The 21,119-nt window shown below is 42.4% G+C and overlaps 1 protein-coding gene across 15 annotated transcripts in view; it reads left to right on the top strand.

Annotated features, from left to right (window-relative positions):
- The first annotated feature begins 305 nt into the window (after positions 1–305).
- dtnbb (dystrobrevin, beta b) overlaps positions 306–21,119 on the top strand; it is a 72,477-nt gene continuing 51,663 nt past the window's right edge. For 8 of the 15 annotated variants that reach the window (XM_071365307.1, XM_071365305.1, XM_071365304.1 and 5 more), the window contains exons 1-7: positions 307–518; positions 5,546–5,594; positions 8,060–8,127; positions 9,944–10,024; positions 10,228–10,441; positions 14,078–14,163; positions 16,443–16,597. In XM_071365307.1, coding sequence (XP_071221408.1) covers positions 8,061–8,127; positions 9,944–10,024; positions 10,228–10,441; positions 14,078–14,163; positions 16,443–16,597 — 603 coding nt within the window. In that variant the 5' untranslated portion in view covers positions 307–518; positions 5,546–5,594; position 8,060. Of the gene's footprint in view, positions 629–5,545; positions 5,595–8,059; positions 8,128–9,943; positions 10,025–10,227; positions 10,442–14,077; positions 14,164–16,442; positions 16,598–21,119 lie in introns of all 15 variants that reach the window. The other 7 variants (XM_071365303.1, XM_071365299.1, XM_071365296.1 and 4 more) reach the window with 4 other exon arrangements.

Genomic DNA, 21,119 nt, shown 5'->3' with positions numbered 1-21,119 from the left:
CACTCCACTAAGAGATACAATCACCAGTCAAATCAGATGCATGTCGTTTCCATATTATGCATGAGAAAAAATGCTAGTCTGTTGCTTGGAATATTATGGAAAACCTGCTGACCATTGCATATCATATAAATACCGTGCACGTAAAATATCAACAAACGTGGGTCGTGACTCGTTAGTGGTTTTTACTGTGCGCGCCTCCAAGTGCCGCCTGCCGCTACGTTTGCCAGCATGCGCGCAGGCACGTAGGGCCGTTTGTGATGCACGCGCAGCCTCATCTCCTTGCTTGCCTGCGCTTTGCTGTCCTCTGCTGTTCGGTCGTTGATGATGCTGAAGAGAGAGAGCGCGGCGCTCGTACATTTTTATGAGACACCACCGTCCACCGCAATTCTGAGTCGTAGGCTATAGAACAGGAAACGCACTGGAAATGTAACGATGGATAGATAATCTCGATCGTTTGGCATTGCTCGGACAGCAATAACGAACGACAGCGGACCTACAGCGTGTGAAATTTGTCAAAGGTGAGACTGAGCGCAGTAATGATTCACGAAGGAAATATCCTGACTACTTATCCTCATCATCTGATGCTGATGATGGTGCTATAAACGCAACCTGCGTGATTTTCCTACTGGTGAGGCTAATAGATGCATCATTCTAATTTAAATAGCCTATAGAATGCAGAAGGCACATCTAAATTAGGACACTACACATTTATGAAGGCAGATATTTAGGATAAATTATCACATAGCATCTCAATATGAATATTCCTTTAAGATACATCGCACGCACAAATTCATATTGCGGAAACAAGGTAAATAGGGACCTAAAGCAGCAAATGGCCACGTCGGTCGAGCGGTTCCTTCAAGATCTGAGACGCATAAAGTATTGTAAAGCTAAACGGTTCGTCACGGAGAGCGTTTGAGCAGCTACACAGAGACGGAAGTGGGTGATGTTTAGACATTCGAGCCCTAAAGCTGCCACTGCAGTGGCCTAGTCCTCCTTTTGACTCGCGTAAAAGGATGTTGTCATTATTATCTACCTACTCGACAAGGTGCGGTGAATACTGCACCTTTAATAATCGCCCTTTTAAACATTTAAATCACATTCAGCCATCCAGTATATTTTTCCATAGCTTGAAGAATCACTAAGTTATTCGACGACATAATTTACATGTAGCTACTAGTTATTGTATTAGTGTTTGTACGGGGATGCTCTTATAGCGGCTGATGCGCTAGAGTTCAGTTCCCAAAAGGAATCCGTGAAATGACATAATGCTTGGCAATAGGCCTACTATCATCCCTGTATTTGCATTTTGTTTATGTTGACCGTATTATTAAAAACGCCTATAGGCCTAATAATGCAGATTAAATAGCTTCTTAGGCCTTTTGACATATGATGATTGGTGATCATAATCATCACCACTGCTTGTTTTAGGTTTCTGTTTTACCCATATGATGCCTTGGTAGCCCATTCGTATTTACAGTAAACTGTAGTTTAAGCCAACATATCTGTAAATGCAATTTAATTGTATTTGATGAACGTGCACCTGCAGGCCTGTCACCAGGGAACTCTGAAGCTATTCGTTATCCACCATATAATACCTAAAGTTCATTAGACATATTGACTTTTAATGTCTACAGGTCCAATGTAAATAGCCTTTCCATGGTTCATCAAACTATAATGTCGGCAACTCAGAACCAAATCTTGCATATTATGTTACTGCTGTCCACGAGAGACCAATCAAGCTCTGATATCTTCTTAAGTTACGTTCAGTTTCACAATGGGCAATCTAAGATGGACATTTTCCTCAATATCAATAGAATGTATTTGTTTTGGGTAACCACTTCCTCATTTCCGGCCTTAGTTGCCTACATATATGAATAGTTCAGGCAAGCTTACAGTAGGCCTACTTCATAGTCGAATGTTACAGAGGGCCATTGTAGAATTTTTTTCTGACTTGCTTCTGTTAGTTTCCCTCCTGAGCTCAGCTTGTGTTTTCTAGCATTCTACATCCTGTTTACTAGATATCATAATCATGTAATAACCCTTTACTACACATTATAAGGACAACATTATAGTATTATCACAACAATATTAGAATAAAGAGTAGGGAAACTATCAGAGCTAGATAGATATAAATATATATATATAATATGTATACTGAACCAAAATATAAACGCAACATGCAACAATTTCAACGATTTTACTGACTTCACATTTCATATAAGGAAATCAGTCAATTGAAATAAATTCATTAGGCCCTAATCTATTGATTTCACATGACTGGGTGGGGCGCAGCCATGGGTGGACCTGGGAGGTTATAGGCCCACCCACTGGGGAGCCAGGCCCAGCCAATCAAAATTAGTTTTTCCCCTCAAAAGAGCTAGATTACAGACAGAAATACAACTCCGTTTCATCAGCTGTCCGGGTGGCTGGTCTCAGACCATCCCGCAGGTGAAGAAGCCAGATGTGCAGGTCCTGGACTGTGGTTGTGAGGCCAGTTGGACGTACTGCCAAATTCTCTAAAATAACGTTGGAGGTGGCTTATGGTAGAGAAATTAACATTAAATTCTCTGGCAATAGCTATGGTGGACATTACTGCAGTCAACATGCCGATTTGCACGCTCCCTCAAAACTTGAGACATCTGTGGCATTGTGATGTGTGACAAAACTGCACATTTTAGAGTGGTCTTTTATTGTCCCCAGCACAAGGTGCACCTGTGTAATGACCATGCTGTTTAATCAGCTTCTTGATATGCCACACCTGTCAGGCTTATATTGGCAAAGTAAAAATGCTAATTAACAGGGATGTAAAACAGATTTGTGCACAACATTTGAGAGAAATACACTTTTTGGGTGTATTGAACATTTCGGGAATCCTTTATTTCAGCTCATGAAACATGGGACCAACACTTTACATGTTGCGTTTATATTTTTGTCTAGTATACAGTACCAGTCAAAAGTTTGGACACACCTACTCATTCAACAGTGTTTTTTTTTTTTGTTTTTTTACTATTTTCTACATTGTAGAATAATAGTGAAGACATCGAAACTATGGAATCATGTAGGAAACAAAAAAGTGTGTTAAACAAATCAAAATATATTTTATATTTGCGATTCTTCAAAGTAGCCACACTTTGCCTTGATGACAGCTTTTCACACTCTTGGCATTCTCTCAACCAGCTTCACCTGGAATGCTTTTCCAACAGTCTTGAAGGAGTTCCCACATATGCTGAGCACTTGTTGGCTGCTTTTTCACTCTGCGGTCCAACTCATCCCAAACCATCTCAATTGGGTTGAGGTTGGGTGATTGCGGAGGCCAGGTCATCTGATGCAGCACTCCATCACCTTCCTTCTTGGTCAAATAGCCCTTACACAGTCTGTAGGTGTGTTGGGTCATTGTCCTGTTGAAAAACAAAGGATAGCCCCTCTAAGCGCAAACCAGATGGGATGGCGAATCGCTGCAGAATGTTGTGATAGCCATGCTGGTTAAGTGTGTCTTGAATTCTAAATAAATCACAGACAGTGTCACCAAAAACCACCATCACACCTCTTCCTCCATGCTTCACAGTGGGAACCACACATGCGGAGATCATCCATTCACCTACTCTGAGTCTCAAAAAAACACTCGGTTGGAACCAAACATTTTCAAATTTGGACTCGTCAGACCAAAGGACAAATTTCCCCTGGTCTAATGTCCATTTCTCATGTTTCTTGGCCCAAGCAAGTCTCTTCTTATTATTGGTGTCCTTTAGTAGTGTTTTTTCCCAGCAATTTGACCATGAAGGCCTAATTCACGCAGTCTCCTCTGAACAGTTGATGTTGAGATGTGTCTGTTACTTGAACTCTGTGAAGCATTTATTTGGACTGCAATTTCTGAAGCTGGTAACTCTAATGAACTTATCCTCTGCGTTTTCCTCATGAGAGCCAGTTTCATCATAGCGCTTGATGGTTTTTATGACTGCACTTGAAGAAACTTTCAGTTCTTGAAATTGAAAGTTTTCAGATTGACTGACCTTCATGTCTTAAAGTAATGATGTACTGTTGTTTCTCTTTGCTTATTTGAGCTGTTCTTGCCATAATATGGACTTAGTCTTCATCTTCTGTATACCCAACCCTACCATGTCACAACACAACTGAATGGCTCAAACGCATTATGAAGGAAAGAAATTCCACACATTAATTTTTAACAAGGCACACCTGTTAATTGAAATCCATTCCAGGTGATTACCTCATGAAGCTGGTTGAGAGAATGCCAAGAGTGTGCAAAAGTGTCATCAAGGCAAAGGATGGCTACTTTAAAGAATCTCAAATATAAAATATATTTTAAAAAATGTAACATTTTTTTGGTTACTAGATGATTCCATATGTGTTCTTTCATAGTTTTGATGTCTTCCTTATTATTTCACAATGTGGAAATAGTACAAATAAAGAAAAACCCTGGAATGAGTAGGTGTGTCCAAACGTTTGACTGCTACTGGATGTCTTTATATATGGCTCTGCAAACCCTTGCTCTCCAGCCACACGAGTGAGGATGGAGGAATAAAAAAGCCTGTCAACAGAGTTCCTGAGGGTTCAACCTTGGCTGGCTTCAATGACTACGTCCCAAATGGCACTCTATTCCCTATAATGCACTACTTTTGACCAGGACCCATAGGGCTCTGGTCGAAAGTAGTGCACTATAAAGGGAATAGGGGGCCATTGGGGACAGAGCCACTGACTGCTCACACTCAGCTGGTCAGCTGATGCAGTTTCCTGGCTTGTCCGTCACCCCATAGCCACAGTGGGCTGCCATGTGATGGTGATACTGTACTGTATAGACCTGGGTTAAAATATTATTCCAAATCATTTCAAATATTTTATATGGGCTTGATTAAGTTTGCCTGGCTTAATAGAACCAATAGAAAAGTCCCATCAGTGCAAGCCCCATCCACCTGGCACTCCAGGCAAGCTAGAGCAAACGCTACAAGTATTTGAAAGATGTCAAATAGTAACATTCTATGAACCCAGGTCTGGTGCCGTCCAAGCCTATCATGCCATTCCCCAGGTTTTGGAACCAGTCATTGTATAGCTGTAATGTGTTTTGTGTCCATCATCATTAAGTGTCTCCTCGGTTTGCATCCCTTGCTGGCCGTCGATGTCATTAGTCCACCGGATGCAGTCTTAGCTGAGTGGCGATGTCATGGAGAATTATTATTTGTGGTGTACATACAGGGTGTGTTTCCTAAATGGAACCCTGTCCTGGTCAAAAGTAGTGGTCTACAAAGGAAATACGGTGCCATTCGGGACACATTCAGAGAGACAGAGCAGGATCACTCAAGTGTTCTCTTGTGAAAGTGCACACATCTCTTTAGAGGAAGAAAAAACACAACGTTTTGTAGCGTTCATCAAGTCCTTGAAGGGAGGGCGTTAATGACTCATTTAAAAGTCAAGCCCATTTTGTCTGGAAGGACTGCTTATTTGAACTACTACAGAGCATACCAGAGACTCAGAACATTAAATAAGGAGCCAACTAGCTAACTGACTACGATGTTTCTTCTCTTCACAGGGCAGCAGCAGCTAATGCTTCACTTTGTTTGAAATTCAGCCAGCGACAGGTACATATACCTCTGGGATTTTTATCTTTCATCTGACAAAAACATCAGTAGATTTAGTGAGCTTTTGTCTTCAGCTTTATGCATATAGACAATGTCTGTTTAAATGTATGATATGTGTTGTACATTATTGAACATTCCATATATGATGTACACATACTTACAGTAGAGGGATCAATGTATAGAGTACACAGAATCAGTTAAATGAATATGCTGCATGTAACTTTAAAGATGTGCGATGCAGAAATGATTCCGCCATTTCCTGGTTACAAAAATGTGAATAGTTAGTTTATTTTCCGTTTGTGACAAAACAAGCAAGTATAGTGAAGAGAATCATTGTACCATCTAAACAGCTGTGAAATATAACCAAAAACATTGTATTTTCAGCTGTTTGAAGCTGGTGTACAAAACCAAAAGTAAAAGACGCAAAACAAAACTTAAGAATGCAGAGCATAGAAATAGCTCACATAGAACATATCTACCTCTTCTTAGACTTGCTTTCAATGATAATAGATAGAACACACATTTCGATGTGAATTTGGTCGGGTCTCCCAAGAAGTTACATATTGCAGCTTTAGTGTAAAAAATGTATAGGATGTTTTATTTTCACGTGGCTATAATGGACCTTGATAATGTATAAAATGATTACAATGATATACAGTACCAGTCAAAAGTTTGTACACCTACTCATTCAAGGGTTTTTCTTTTTTCTACATCGTAGAATTATAGTGAAGACATCAAAACATCCAATCAAAAAAAAATATCGATTTTAGATTCTTCAAAGTAGCCACCCTTTGCCTTGATGACAACTTTTCACACTCTTGGCATATTCTCAACCAGCTTCATGAGGAATGCTTTTCCAACAGTCTTGAAGGAGTCCCACATATGCTGAGCACATTTTGGCTGCTTTTCCTTCACTCTGGTCCAACTCATCACAAACCATCTCAATTGGGTTGAGGTCAGGTGATTGTGGAGGCCAGGTCATCTGATGCAGCACTCCATCACTCTCCTTCTTTGTCAAATAGCCTTTACACAGCATGGAGGTGTGTTTTGGGTCATTGTCCTGTTGAAAAACAAATGATAGTCCCACTAAGCGCAAACCAGATGGGATGGCATATCGCTGCAGAATGCTGTGGTAGCCATGCTGGTTGTGTGCCTTGAATTCTAAATAAATCACAGACAGTGTCACCAGCAAAGCATCCCCACACCATCACACCTCCTCCTCCTGCTTAACGGTGGGAACCACATATCCGGAGATCATCCGTTCACCTACTCTGTGTCTCACAAAGACATAGCGGTTGGACTCATCTCAAATTTGGACTCATCAGACCAAAGGACAGATTTCCACTGGTCTAATGTCCATTGCTTGTGTTTCTTGGACCAAGCAAGTCTCCTCTTCTTATTGGTGTCCTTTAGTAGTGGTTTCTTTGCAGCAGTTCGACCATGAAGGTCTGATTCACACAGTCTCCTCTGAACAGTTGATGTTGGAATGTATCTGTTACATGAACTCTGTGAAGCATTTATTTGGGCTGCAATCTGAGGTGCAGTTAACTCTAATGAACTTATCCCCTGCAGCAGAGGTAACTATGGGTCTTCCTTTCCTGTGGTGGTACTCATGAGAGCCAGTTTCATCATAGCGCTTGATGGTTTTTGTGACTGCACGTGAAATTCTTGAAATGTACTGTATTGACTGACCTTAATGTCTTAAAGTAATGATGTACTGTCGTTTCTCTTTGCTTATTTGAGCTGTTCTTGCCATAAAATGGACTTGGTCTTTTACCAAATATGGCTATCTTCAAATACTACCTTGTCACAACACAACTGATTAGCTCAAACACATTAAGAAGGAAAGACATTCCACAAATGAACTTTTAACAAGGCACACCTGTTAATTGAAATGCATTCCTGGTGACTACCACATGAAGCTGGTTGAGAGAATGCCAAGAGTGTGCAAAGCTGTCGTGAAGGTAAAGGGTGGCTACTTTGAAGAATCTTTAATATTAAATATATTTTGATTTGTTTAACACTTTGTTGGTTACTACATGATTCCATGTGTTATTTCATCGTTTTTGATGCCTTCACTATTATTCTACAATGTAGAAAATAGTAAAAATAAAGAAAAACCCTTGAATGAGTAGGTGTGTCCAAACGTTTGACTGGTACTGTACAATCATACAATCATTACTGGTAATGCATGCTTGCGGTTTTATTTCCCTCAAAATGAGTAATAGGCCTAATGTATACAAAGGGAAGAAGAAACGTCATAGTCAGTATACAAAAAGCCTGATAATGGTTGCAGTAATTATGTAATTAGTGAGTAGGTAGTAATGCTTGCTGTATTCTTTCCCCAGAATGATTTGAGGAGGGCAGTGAAGGCCGATAATACAGCTTGATAACGTATATTGTACACAATGATTGTCATTAAATATTGAGACGGTAATGCGTGCCTGTTCTGTTATTCCCCTCAGAATGATAGAGGAGGGCAGTAAACGAGGCAAAGCGATGGTGGAGAAGAGACAACTCTTCATGGAGATGAGTGAGTAGACTGACTGAGAGCGAAATCTCTAGAGCCAAACCGTTACTATTCATTCACACTCTGCTGTGTCGTCGCAAAGCTATTCATAGCCATACACTTTAGAGTACACGGTGCATTCGGGAAAGTATTCAGACCCTTTCACTTTTTCCACATTTTCTTAGGTTACAGCCTTATTCTAAAATGTATTAAATTAATGTTTTTCTTCATCAATATACACACAATACCCCATAACGACAAAGCCAAAACAGGTTTTTAGAATGTTTGCAAATTTATAAAAAAAAAAAAAAAAACAGAAATACCTTATTTACATAAGTATTCAGACCCTTTGCTATGACACTCAAAATTGAGCTCAGGTGCATCCTGTTTCCATTGATCATCCTTGAGAGGTTTCTACAACTTGATTGGAGTCCACCTGTGGTAAATTCTATTGATTGGACATGATTTGGAAAGGCACACGCCTGTCTATATAAGGTCCCACAGTTCAAAGTGCATGTCAGAGCAAAAACCAATTCATGAGGTCGAAGGAATTGTCCTTAGAGCTCCGAGACAGGATTGTGTCGAGGCACAAATCCGGGGAAAGGTACTGAAACATTTCTGCAGCATTGAAAGTCCCCAAGAACACAGTGGCCTCCATAGTTCTTAAATTAAAGATGTTTAGAACCACCGAGACTCTTCCTATAGCTGGCCACCCGGCAAAACTGAGTAATCGGGGGAGAAGGGCCTTGGTCAGGGAGGTGACCAAGAACCCGATGGTCACTATGACAGAGCTCCAGAGTCACTCTGTGGAGATGGGAGAACCTTCCAGAAGGACAACAATCTCTGCAGCACTCCACCAATCAGGCCTTTATTGTAGTGCGGCCGGTCAGAAGCCACTACTCAGTAAAAGGCACATGACAGCCCACTTGAAGTTAGCCAAAAGGCACCTAAAGGACTCTTAGACCATGAGAAACAAGATTCTCTGGTCTGATGAAACCAAGATTGAACTTTTTGGCCTGAACGCCAAGCTTCATGTCTGGAGGAAACCAGGCACCGCTCATCACCTGGCCAATACCATCCCTACGGTGAAGCCTGGTGTAGGCAGCATCATGCTGTGGGGATGTTTTTCAGCGGCAGGGACTGGGAGACTAGTCACGGTTGAGGGCAAGATGAACAGAGCAAAGTACAGAGAGATCCTTGATGAAAACCTGCTCCAGAGTGCTCAGGACCTCCGACTGGCGTGAAGGTTCACCTTCCAACAGGACAACGACCTTAAGCACACAGCCAACACAACGTGTGAGTGGCTTCGGGACAAGTCTCTGAATGTCCTTGACTGGCCCAGCAAGAGCCCGAACTTGAACCCAATCGAACATCTCTGGAGAGACCTGAAAATAGCTGTCCAGCAACGCTCCCCATCCAACCCGACAAAGCTTAAGTGGATCTGCAGAGAAGAATGGTTGAAACTCCCCAAATACAGGTGTGCCAAGCTTGTAGCGTCATACCCAAGATGACTCGAGGCTGTAATCGCTGCCAAAGGTGCTTCAACAAAGTACTGAGTAAAGGTTTTGAATACTTATGTAAATCTGATATTTCAGTTCTTATTTTGTATACATTTGCAACAAAAAAAATGTTTCTTTGTCATGATGGGGTATTTTGTGTAGATTGGTGAGGGGAAAAAATAATATAATGAATTTTTGAATAAGGCTGTAAAATAACAAAATGTGGAAAAAGTCAAGGGGTCTGAATACTTCCCGAATGAACAGTACACTCTCCTCCGCATGCAGTGGGTTTTGTGTGTGGTGGTGGTAGAGTTGTTGATTCGTCTTTTATTTTTTATCAGGGGCACAAAACTTTGACGTCATCAGGCTGTCAACCTATAGGACGGCCTGCAAGCTAAGATTTGTGCAGAAGAGATGCAACCGTAAGTACCACCTGCCTGGCTCGTTTTTGAAAATGACATGCAAGTGTCCTCTTACTCGCTTAACTTTTCAAACTGTTCACATTGCACCGTGTTACACGTGTCTGTTTCAAATATGGTGCACTTGAATATAATTCATTGATGTTGAAGAAATCGATTATTTTCTAAACTTCTTTCCCTCCCCTCCTGCTATCCCCCTATCCCAGTTCACTTGGTGGATGTGTGGAACATGATTGAGGCGTTCCGTGATAGCGGTCTGAACACGCTGGACCACAACGCAGAGATCAACGTGTCTCGACTGGAGACTATCCTGTCCTCGATCTATTACCAGCTCAATAAGCGTCTTCCCACCACACACCAGATCAACGTAGAGCAGTCCATCGGCCTGCTGCTCAACTTCATGGTGGCCACATACGACAGGTGCAGTAAATTAGACACGGGATATACAGTACATTAGATATAGGATATTAGATACATACATTTGCTTTGAACTGCTGTCTGAAAAGTGCTATACAATGACACATTCTGTACATATAGTGCATGGATATGTCTATGGTGCAACACCTTATTTACAGAACAAGATATCATTTCTTACTATTGTTATGATATTGGGGGGGGTCATTTATTGTTAGCACACAGTTAGGCAACACACTCTACCAGGATAAACTTCCACACTGCACTTCCACACTAAGGTCCCACAGTTGACAGCGCATGTAAGAGCAAAAACCAAGCCATGATGTCGAAGGAATTGTCCTTAGAGCTCCGAGACAGGATTGTGTTGAGGCACAGATCTGGGGAAGGGTATGAAAAAATTTATGCAGCATTGAAGGTCCCCAAGAACACAGTGGCCTCCATTATTCTTAAATGGAAGAAGTTCGGAACCACCGAGACTCTTCCTAGATCTTGCCGCCCAGCCAAACTGAGCAATCGGGGGAGAAGGGCCTTGGTCAGGGAGGTGACCAAGAACCTGATGGTCACTCTGACAGAGCTCCAGAGTTCCTCTGTGGAGATGGGAGAACCTTCCAGAAGGACAACCATCTCTGCAAAACTCCACCAATCAGGCCTTTGTGGTAAAGTGGCCAGACGGAAGCCACTCCTCAATAAAAGGCACATGACAGCCCGCTTGGAGTTTGCCAAAAGGCACCTAAAGGACTCTCAGACCATGAGAAACAAGATTCTCTGATCTGATGAAACCAAGATTAAACTTTTTGGCCTGATTACCAAGCGTCACATCTGGAGGAAACCAGGCACCATCCCTACGGTGAAGCATGGTGGTGGCAGCATCATGCTGTGGGGATGTTTTTCAGCGGCAGGGACTGGGAGACATGTCAGCATTGAGGGAAATATAAACATAGCAAAGTACAGAGAGATCCTTGATGAAAACCTGCTCCAGAGTGCTCAGGACCTCCAACTGGCGTGAAAGTTCACCTTCTAACAGGACAACGACCTTAAGCACACAGCCAAGACAACGCAGGAGTTTCCCAGCCAGAGCCCGGACTTGAACCCGATCGAATATCTCATGAGAGACCTGAAAATAGCTGGTCAGCGACGCTCCCCATCCAACCTGGCAGAGCTTGAGAGGATCTGCAGAGAAGAATGGGAGAAACTCCCCAAATACAGGTGCTCCAAGCTTTGCGCGTCATACCCAAGAAGAGTCGAGGCTGTAATCGCTGCCAAAGGTGCTTCAGCAAAGTACTGAGTAAAGGGTCTGAATACTTATGTAAATTTGATATTTCATTTTTTTATTTTTAATACATTTGCAAAAAAATTCTAAACCATTTTTTCTTAGTCATAATGGGGTATTGTGTGTAGATTGATTTAATCCATTTTAGAATAAGGCTGTAATGTATTAAAATGTGGAAAAAGTCAAGGGGTCTGAATACTTTCCGAATGCACTGTAATTGTATTGGGCACATGCTTCGTAAACAACAGGTGTGGACTAACAGTGAAATGCTTACTTATGGGCCCTTCCCAACAATACAGAGCGCAACAAAATAGAAAAGTAAAAAATGTAATAATAGATACACAATGAGTAACAATAACTTGGTTATATACAAGGGGTACCGGTACAGAGCCAACGTGCAGGGGTACGTGGTAATTGAGGTAGATATGTACATTTAACTAGGAATAAAGTGACAGATAATACACATTAGTAGCAGCGTATGTGATGAGTCAAAAAAGTTAGTGCAAAAAGGGTCAATGCAGATAGTCCAGGTAGCTATTTGGTTAACTATTTAACTAACTATATAGTAGTCTTAATGCTTGGGGGTAGAAGCTGTTCAGGGTCCTGTTGGTTCCAGACTTTGTACATTGGTACTGCTTGCCGTGCGGTAGCAGAGAGAACAGTCTGTGACTTGGATGGCTGGAGTCTTTGACAATGTTTAGGTCCTGGTATAGACATCCTGGGTAGCAGGGAGCTCGGTTCCAGTGATGTACTGGGCCTTATGCACTACCTTCTGTAGCACCTTGCGGGTGGATGCCAAGCAGTTGCCATACCAAGCGGATGATACATCCAGTCATTGTGCAGTTGTAGAACTTTTTGAGGATCTGAGGGTCCATGCCAAATCTTTTCAGCCTCCTGAAGGGAAAGAGGCGTGGCCGTGCCCTCTTCACGACTGTGTTGGTGGGATTGGACCACTACAGATTCTTAGTGATGTGGACAACAAACTTTCAACTCTGGACCCTGCTCCACTACTGCTCCGTCGATGTGAATGGGGGGGTGTGCTCGGCCCTTCCATTTCCTGTAGTCCACGATCAGCTCCTTTGTCTTGCTGACGTTGAGGGAGAGGTTATTGTCCTGGCACCACACTGCCAGGTCTCTGACCTCCTCCCTATAGGCTGTGTACAGGCAGTTTATTTACCTGCCTCCGTAGTGTTATGAGAAGTTTGTTCTCAATGTTCATAAACTGAACTTCAATTAAACTACTCTGTCTGTTACTAAGAATTTGTAAGGTTCTTATTCAAATGAAACAGACAGAGGCCAGTCTACCATAGTCAGCATGTTTATTTACGAGAGCTCTGCCCATCCTTACATGTACATTGGTTTATATACCTCTCATTTCGTCATAACTGTCCCTCCTCCTCTAAGACAATGACAATATAGTTCACAAGTCTTCTCCTTCTCATACATTGTCTGCCACCTGTTATACAATCTACTACAAGCCCAAGGTCTCTCCCCTCCCTGGGTGGGGACAGAATGTCCTGAAAGGAACACAGTAGTACAGCTTGTCTGTCGATAGCTCCTCTTATCTCATACATTGTCTCACACTTGCACCCTGCTTACATACTAAAAAGGAACAAAAAGTCCTTGTTCTAGTTCTGACTAAAACTACACACATCAGATTTATACATTTATGAATTCTAATAAATTTCATACAATCATACAGTGACAGGGTAAAATTCTGTTAGTTATAGTTCTACGTTAAATGTATACGTTAAATGTATACATCATTTAGTCATTATTCATAAAAATCATAACACGTAGTTTAATCAGTGTGCCCACACGTCGGTCTCTATATATCGCCATCTTTTTCTCTTCCCAGTGTTGGGGATTAGGGCTTGTTCCGGGGTGATCAGTACTGTATGTCCTGTGGAGCCAACTCATTTAAGTAGACATCTTCATCTAAATCGAGGTTAACGATCGGTGTTCTGAGGTCAAGAAGCTCTTTTTGATCATAGGAAACGATGGTTGGAAACATTATGAACCAAAAAGTTACGATCTCCGCAAAAAAAAAAAAAAACGCAGGAAAATAGCAGAACTGGTCAGGAGCCCATAAAACGACCGCTATACATTCCAGGGCTAATCTGTATGCTGAACTATCTTCAAAGCTCTCCCCTCGAGATTATGATTTTTGTCCTTCAGACAACATGGTCCAGGTCAAGATGGATTCAGAAGTGCCAATTATTTGTGCTCCATTGTGGCCATCAAGCTAAAGCAGATCATGGAAAAAGAGGAATTTGCTTTGGGAAATAAACTTCACCTTTATCAGAATGATAACAATGTGTGTTTCAATACATTTGTTACATATTTTCGTAAATGCTTTTTTGTGTGTTTAGTGAAGGCCACGGGAAACTGACCGTTTTCTCGATGAAGTGCATGTTGGCAACGATGTGTGGAGGGAAAATAGTGGACAAACTACGTTGTAAGTATATCTCCTTGAACTTTGCTGAAGGGCGTAAGTTACAGTTAATGTAACTAAATGGAAAGTTACTTATGTTTTGCAGTAGTCACACTTTTAATTTCATGGTTTAGTTTACAGCAGGGTTTCCCAAAGTCGGTCCTGGGGCCCCCAATTAAATCTTGACGATGAGTTGGTTATTTGAATCAGCTGTGTAATGCTCGGGCAAAAACCTAAATGTGCACCAAGGGGGGCCCCCAGGACCAAGTTTAGGAAACCCTGGTCTACATCTGCTTTTTGACCATGTCTGCAGTTGCATAAAGGATACACACGGGGGCGTTGTTGAGTCAATTACAGCACAAACATTGTTGTCATTTTATTCGATGGAAGTGTCAAGAAGAATTATCTCCCATACCTCATATTCAATAAATTATAGAAATGGCAAATACAGTGCTTAGTGAAAGTCTACGCACCGCTTTCAGTCTTCACATTTTGCTGCCTTAAAATAACATAAAAAAAATATTACATTCCATTTGTTTTACTTCAGATCTACACGACCTACTACAGATTTTCAAAGTGAAAGAAAGTTCTAGAACATTTTCCAAATATATATTTTTTGGACAAGGATCTCTTGATTGCATATGTCTTCACACCACAGGGTTAATACTTGGTGGAAACACCTTTGGCAGCCATTACAGCTGTAAAACATTTTGAATAAGATTCTACCGTTTTTGACCAACTCTAAGGGCAACCAACATATACAAGTTATGATGAACTTCACAGGTTGGTGTAAGTGCAAGGTGATGAATAAATATTGAGGGTTGTATTCTGGTGACATGATCATCGATGCTTGGCTGCCATTTGACAAATAAAAAGAATCTTGCTCTTTTGTCCATAATAATCTCATCATGTAGGCTGTATCTGCGAGATGTTGGCTAGAGCGCACGTGCCAATACCAGGGTGGGCACATACTCGCTATATATAACAAAAACAATTTGTGAGAAAATCATCAATAGAGTTGAAAATGCGATGGAAACTCATTTAACTTGTATTTTTTATCCGGTACACCGCAAAATGTATTTTTTTGTGCACTACATAATCACCCACAGCCTTTTACCCGCAACAAGTCAATTGATGGAAACACATCTCTGGTGGGGAAAAAGCGCATACTGGTTTTATGCGGATTTTAGCATATTCGCATGAAAATCTGTCGCCAGTTGGATGGTAACATTGCTAGTGTCTCGCTGAACAATAAAACTCTATCCCAGGGTTAGGTTTTCAAAAGAAGGATACGGGTATTCCTTTAACTTTTTACATTGGGCTTGGTCTTTTCATATTTCTTTTGATCCTGACAAACTCCCCAGTCCCTGCTGATGTCAAGCATACCCATAACATGATGTTACCACCACAATACTTGAAGGTACAGAGGGTAGTTTCTCGCCGGCAGGGACGGGGAAGTTAGTTAGGATCAAAGTAAATATGAAGGGAACAAAGCCCAGGAAACAAATGAGAGGATATCCGCCTCAGTCTTCTGAAAACCCTGGGATAGAGTTGTATTTTCCCGCAGGATAATTGAACACATTTTAATGACAAAGACACACCAGATTAGCTTTCCAAGAGGTATCCAGTTTTCCTGAATGGTGCATTCTCCGTCCTGACTTAAATCTGCTTAAAACATCAGAGACAACATTTGAATATTGCTGTCCAGCAACGATTCCCAACCAGACTGACTGAGCTTGAGCAATTTTGACAAAAACAATGGATACATGTTGCCTGGGGCGCAACTTTCACTGGGGATGGGAAACATGCCCCCCCCCCCCACACATTCTGAAATTGCATTTTTTGTCTCCCCCAGTTTTATCATTGGAATGTGATACAAAATGAGGCAACAGTGTGCTTTGGGACCATGCAGACACCTCCGAGCGGTCGGGTAGGCTGTTTGGAGTGTTTAATAAAAATTATAATAATTATGTCCCCCCCCACTTCTAAAACCGAAGTTGCACCCCTGTATGTTGCCCTAAGAGCGCATGGTTGGTAGAATCTTATTCAAAATTATTCACAGATGTAATTGCTGCCAAAGGGGCTTCCACCAAGTATTAACTTTGGGGTGTGAAGACATACACAATCAATACATCCTCATTTTATATTTCTTAGTAAATTGGAACATTTTGTGAAATCGAATGTAATCCCTTTTTACATTTTAAGGCAGCAGAATGTGAAGACTATGCAAGGAGTGTGTAGACTTTCACTAGCGACTTTATATTGCGCTGATGTACTCACCACCACACTTGGTTCTCTCTTAGATATATTCTCCCAGATCTCTGACTCTAATGGTGTGATGGCCTTTGCTAAGTTTGACCAGTTTCTGAGGGAGGTTCTAAAGCTGCCCACAGCTGTGTTCGAGGGCCCGTCGTTTGGATACACAGAACACTCCGTAAGGACATGCTTCCCTCAACAGGTAGGTTGGACTGGCCAGGAGGGGATTTCTCACACAAATTATATACAAAGTGCACTGCTCACACATAATAAACTAGAGAGAGAGTTGGCGAGAGAGAGAGAGTTGGCGAGAGAGAGTTGGCGAGAGAGAGAGGGTTGGAGGGAGGGAGAGAGAGAGAGAGAGTTGGAGGGTGAGAGAGAGAGTTGGAGGGTGAGAGAGAGAGAGAGTTGGAGGGTGAGAGAGAGAGAGAGAGAGAGAGTTGGAGGGTGAGAGTGAGAGAGTTGGACGGAGAGAGTGAGAGAGTTGGACGGAGAGAGTGAGAGAGATGGACGGAGAGTGTGAGAGAGTTGGACGGAGAGAGTGAGAGTGTTGGACGGAGAGAGTGAGTGTTGGACGGAGAGAGTGAGAGAGTTGGGGGGAGAGAGAGAGTTGGGGAGAGAGAGTTGGATAGAGACATTAACAAAGGATGTACAGTTGAAGTCGGAAGTTTACATACACTTAGGTTGTAGTCATTAAAACTCGTTTTTCAACCACTCCACAAATTTCTTGTTAACAAACTATAGTTTTGGCAAGTCGGTTAGGACATCTACTTTGTGCATGACACAAGTAATTTTTCCAACAATTGTTTACAGACATATTATTTCACTTATAACTCACTGTATCACAATTCCAGTGGGTCAGAAGTTTACATATCCTAAGTTGACTGTGCCTTTAAACAGCTTGGCAAATTCAAGAAAATTATGTCATGGCTTTAGAAGCTTCTGATAGGCTAATTGACATCATTGGAGTCAATTGGAGGTGTACCTGTGGATGTATTTCAAGACCTACCTTCAAACCCATTGCCCCTTTGCTTGACATCATGGGAAAATCAAAAGAAGTCAGCCAAGACCTCAGAAAAACAATTGTAGACCTCCACAAGTCTGGTTCATCCTTGGGAACAATTTCCAAACGCCTGAAGGTACCACATTCATCTGTACAAACAATAGTACGCAAGTATAAACACCATGGGACCACGCAGCCGTCATACCACTCAGGAAGGAGACGCGTTCTGTCTCCTAGAGATAAACGTACTTTGGTGCGAAAACAGCAAAGGACCTTGTGAAGATGCTGGAGGAAACAGCTACAAAAGTATCTATATCCACAGTAAAACGAGTCCTTTGCAACATCTCAAGACATCAGTCAGGAAGTTAAAGCTTGGTCGCAAATGGGTCTTCCAAATGAACAATGACCTCAAGCATACTTCCAAAGTTGTGGCAAAATGGCTTAAGGACAACAAAGTCAAGGTCTTGGAGTGGCCATCACAAAGCCCTGACCTCAATCCTATAGAAAATTTGTGGGCAGAACTGAAAAAGCCTGTGCGAGCAAGGAGGGCTACAAACCTGACTCAGTTACACCAGCTCTGTCAGGAGGAATGGGCCAAAATTCACCCAACATATTGTGGGAAGCTTGTGGAAGGCAACCCAAAATGTTTGACCCAAGTTAAACAATTTAAAGGCAATGTTACCAAATACTAATTGAGTGTATGTAAACTTCTGACCCACTGGGAATGTGATGAAATAAATAAAAGCTGAAATAAATCATTCTCTCTACTATTATTCTGACATTTCACTTTCTTAAAATAAAGTGGTGATCCTAACTGTCCTAAGACAGGGAAATCTTCTAGGATTAAATGTCAGGAATTGTGAAAAACTGAGTTTAAATGTATTTGGCTAAGGTGTATGTAAACTTCTGACTTCAACTGTACGTACCAGGGAACACAGTGATGGCGCGGACAGAGATGGTCATCTCGCTTCGAGTCTGTAGGAAACTAGGTAGTATTTTGTTTTTTTAATGTATTATTTCTTACATTGTTATTTCTTACATTATTACATACAGCCGGGAAGAACTATTGGATATAAGAGTGGAAACATGGCTCTCTTGGGATATGTTGTCGGAATCGGTTCAGCCACCGGGCTTCTCCATGCATCGCACCGACAGAGATAAACACCTCCCTGGGAAAAGGAAGGGCAGGGGTGTATGCTTTATGATTAACAACTCATGGTGTAATCATAAGAACATACAGGAACTCGAGTCCTTCTGCTCACCCAATCTATAATTCCTTACAATCAAGTGCCGGTAATTTTACCTACCAAGAGAATTCTCGTCAGTTATCGTCACAGCTGTGTACATTCCCCCTCAAGCAGACACCAAGACGGCCGTCAAGGAACTTCACTGGACTATATGCAAACTGGAAACCTATATCCTGAGGCTGCATTTATTGTAGCTAGGGATTTTAACGAAGCAAATTTGAGAACAGGTCTACCTAAATTCTACCAGCATATTGATTGCGCTACACGCATGCGCAATACCCTCGACCACTGCTACTCTAACTTCTGCAATGCATACAAAGCCCTCCACCACCCTCACTTCAGCAAATCCGACCACGAAGCCATCTTGCTTCTTCCGTCTTATAGGCAGAAACTCAAACCGGATGTACCAGTGACGAGAACCATTCAATGCTGGTCCGACCAATCGGAAGCCACGCTTCAAGATTGTTTTGCTCACGCGAACTGGAATATGTTCCGGTCAGCCTCCGAGAACAACATCAACCTATATGCTGACTTGGTGAGTGCATTTATAAAGAAGTGCATTGGAGATGTTGTACCCACTATGACTATTAAAACCTATCCTAACCAGAAACCGTGGCTGGATGGCGGCTTTCGCGCAAAACTGAAAGCGCGATCCACCGCATTTAACCATGGAAAGAGGTCTGGGAATATGTCAGAATATAAACAGTGTAGCTATTCCCTCCGCAAGGCAATCTAACAAGCGAAATGCCAGTACAGGGACAAGGTGGAGTCGCAATTGAACGGCTCAGACACGAGATGTATGTGGCACGGTCTACAGGAAATCACGGACTACAAAAAGAAAACCAACCACGTCAGACACCGACGTCACACTTCCAGACAAACTAAACACCTTCTTTGCCCACTTTGAGGATAATACAGTGCCACACCGTTGTGGCCCGCTAACAAGCACTGCACCCCTCCTCTCCTTCTCCGTGGCTGACATGAGTCAAATATTTAAACGTGTTAACCCTCGCAAGGCTGCTGACCCAGACGGCATCCCTAGCCGTGTCCTCAAAGCTTGTGCAGACCAGCTGGCTGGTGTGTTTACAGACATATTCAATCGCTCCCTATCCCAGTCTGTTGTCCCCACATGCTTCAAGATGGCTACCATTGTTCCTGTACCCAAGAAGGCAAATATAACCGAACTAAATGCCTACCGCCCCGTAGCACTTACTTCTGTCATCAAGTGCTTTGAGAGACTAGTCAAGGATCATATCACCTCCACCTTACCAGCCACCCTAGACCCACTTCAGTTTGCATTCCGCACCAACAGGTCCACAGACGACGCAATCACCATCACACTGCCCCATCCCATCTGAACAAGAGGAAACCATGTAAGAATGCTCTTCATTGACCACAGCTCAGCATTCAACAGCATAGTACCCTCCAAGCTCATCATCAAGCTGGAGGTCCTGGGTCTCAACCCCGCTCTGTGCAATTGGGTCCTGGACTTTCTGACGGGCCTCCCACAGGTGGCGAAGGTAGGAAACAACATCTCCACTTTGCTGACCCTCAACACTGGGGCCTCACAAGGGTGTGTGGTGAAGAAGGCACAACAGCGCCTCATCAACCTCAGGAGGCTGAAGAAATTTGGCTTGTTACCTACAACCCTGACAAACTTTTACTGATGCACAATCGAGAGCATCCTCTCGGGCTGTTTCACAGCCTGGTACGTCAACTGCACCGCCTTCAACCGCAAGGCTCTCCAGAGGGTGGTGCGGTCTGCACAAGGCATCACCGGGGGAAAACTACCTGCCCTCCATGACACCTACAGCACCCAATGTCACAGGAAGGCCAAAAAGATCAAGGACATCAACCACCCGAGCCACTGCCTGTTCACACCGCTACCATCCAGAAGGCAAGGTCAGTACAGGTGCATCACAGCTGGGACCGAGAGACTGAAAAACAGCTTCTATCTCAAGGCCATCAGACTGCTAAACAGCAATCCCTAACTCAGAGAAGCTGCCGCCTACATTGAGACCCAAATCCCTGGCCACTTTAATAAATGGATCACTAGTCACTTTAAACAATGCCACTTTACATAATGTCACTTTAATAATGTTTGCATATCTTACATTGCTCATATGTATGTACTGTATTTTTACCATCTATTGCACTTGCCTATGCGTCTCGGGCATCTCTCATCCATATATTTATATGTACATATTCTTATTCACCCCTTTTTAGATTTGTGTGTATTAGGTAGTTCGTTTTTGGGGAATTGTTAGAATACTTGTTAGATATTACTGCACTGTCGGAATTAGAAGCACAAGCATTTCACTACACTCTGCTAACCATGTGTATGTGACCAATACAATTTGATTTGATTAGGTGGTCCAGGTTAGCCCAAGTGTGATTGACAGCCTGGTTGGGTGCTAGAACCTTGTAAATATAGTCCACAGACCATAGAAAAAATGTATGGACAGCATTACAAA

Source organism: Salvelinus alpinus, chromosome 25, assembly GCF_045679555.1.
Source record: "Salvelinus alpinus chromosome 25, SLU_Salpinus.1, whole genome shotgun sequence".
Classification (NCBI taxonomy): Eukaryota; Metazoa; Chordata; class Actinopteri; order Salmoniformes; family Salmonidae; genus Salvelinus; species Salvelinus alpinus.
This window is presented reverse-complemented; position numbering and strand designations above follow the sequence as displayed.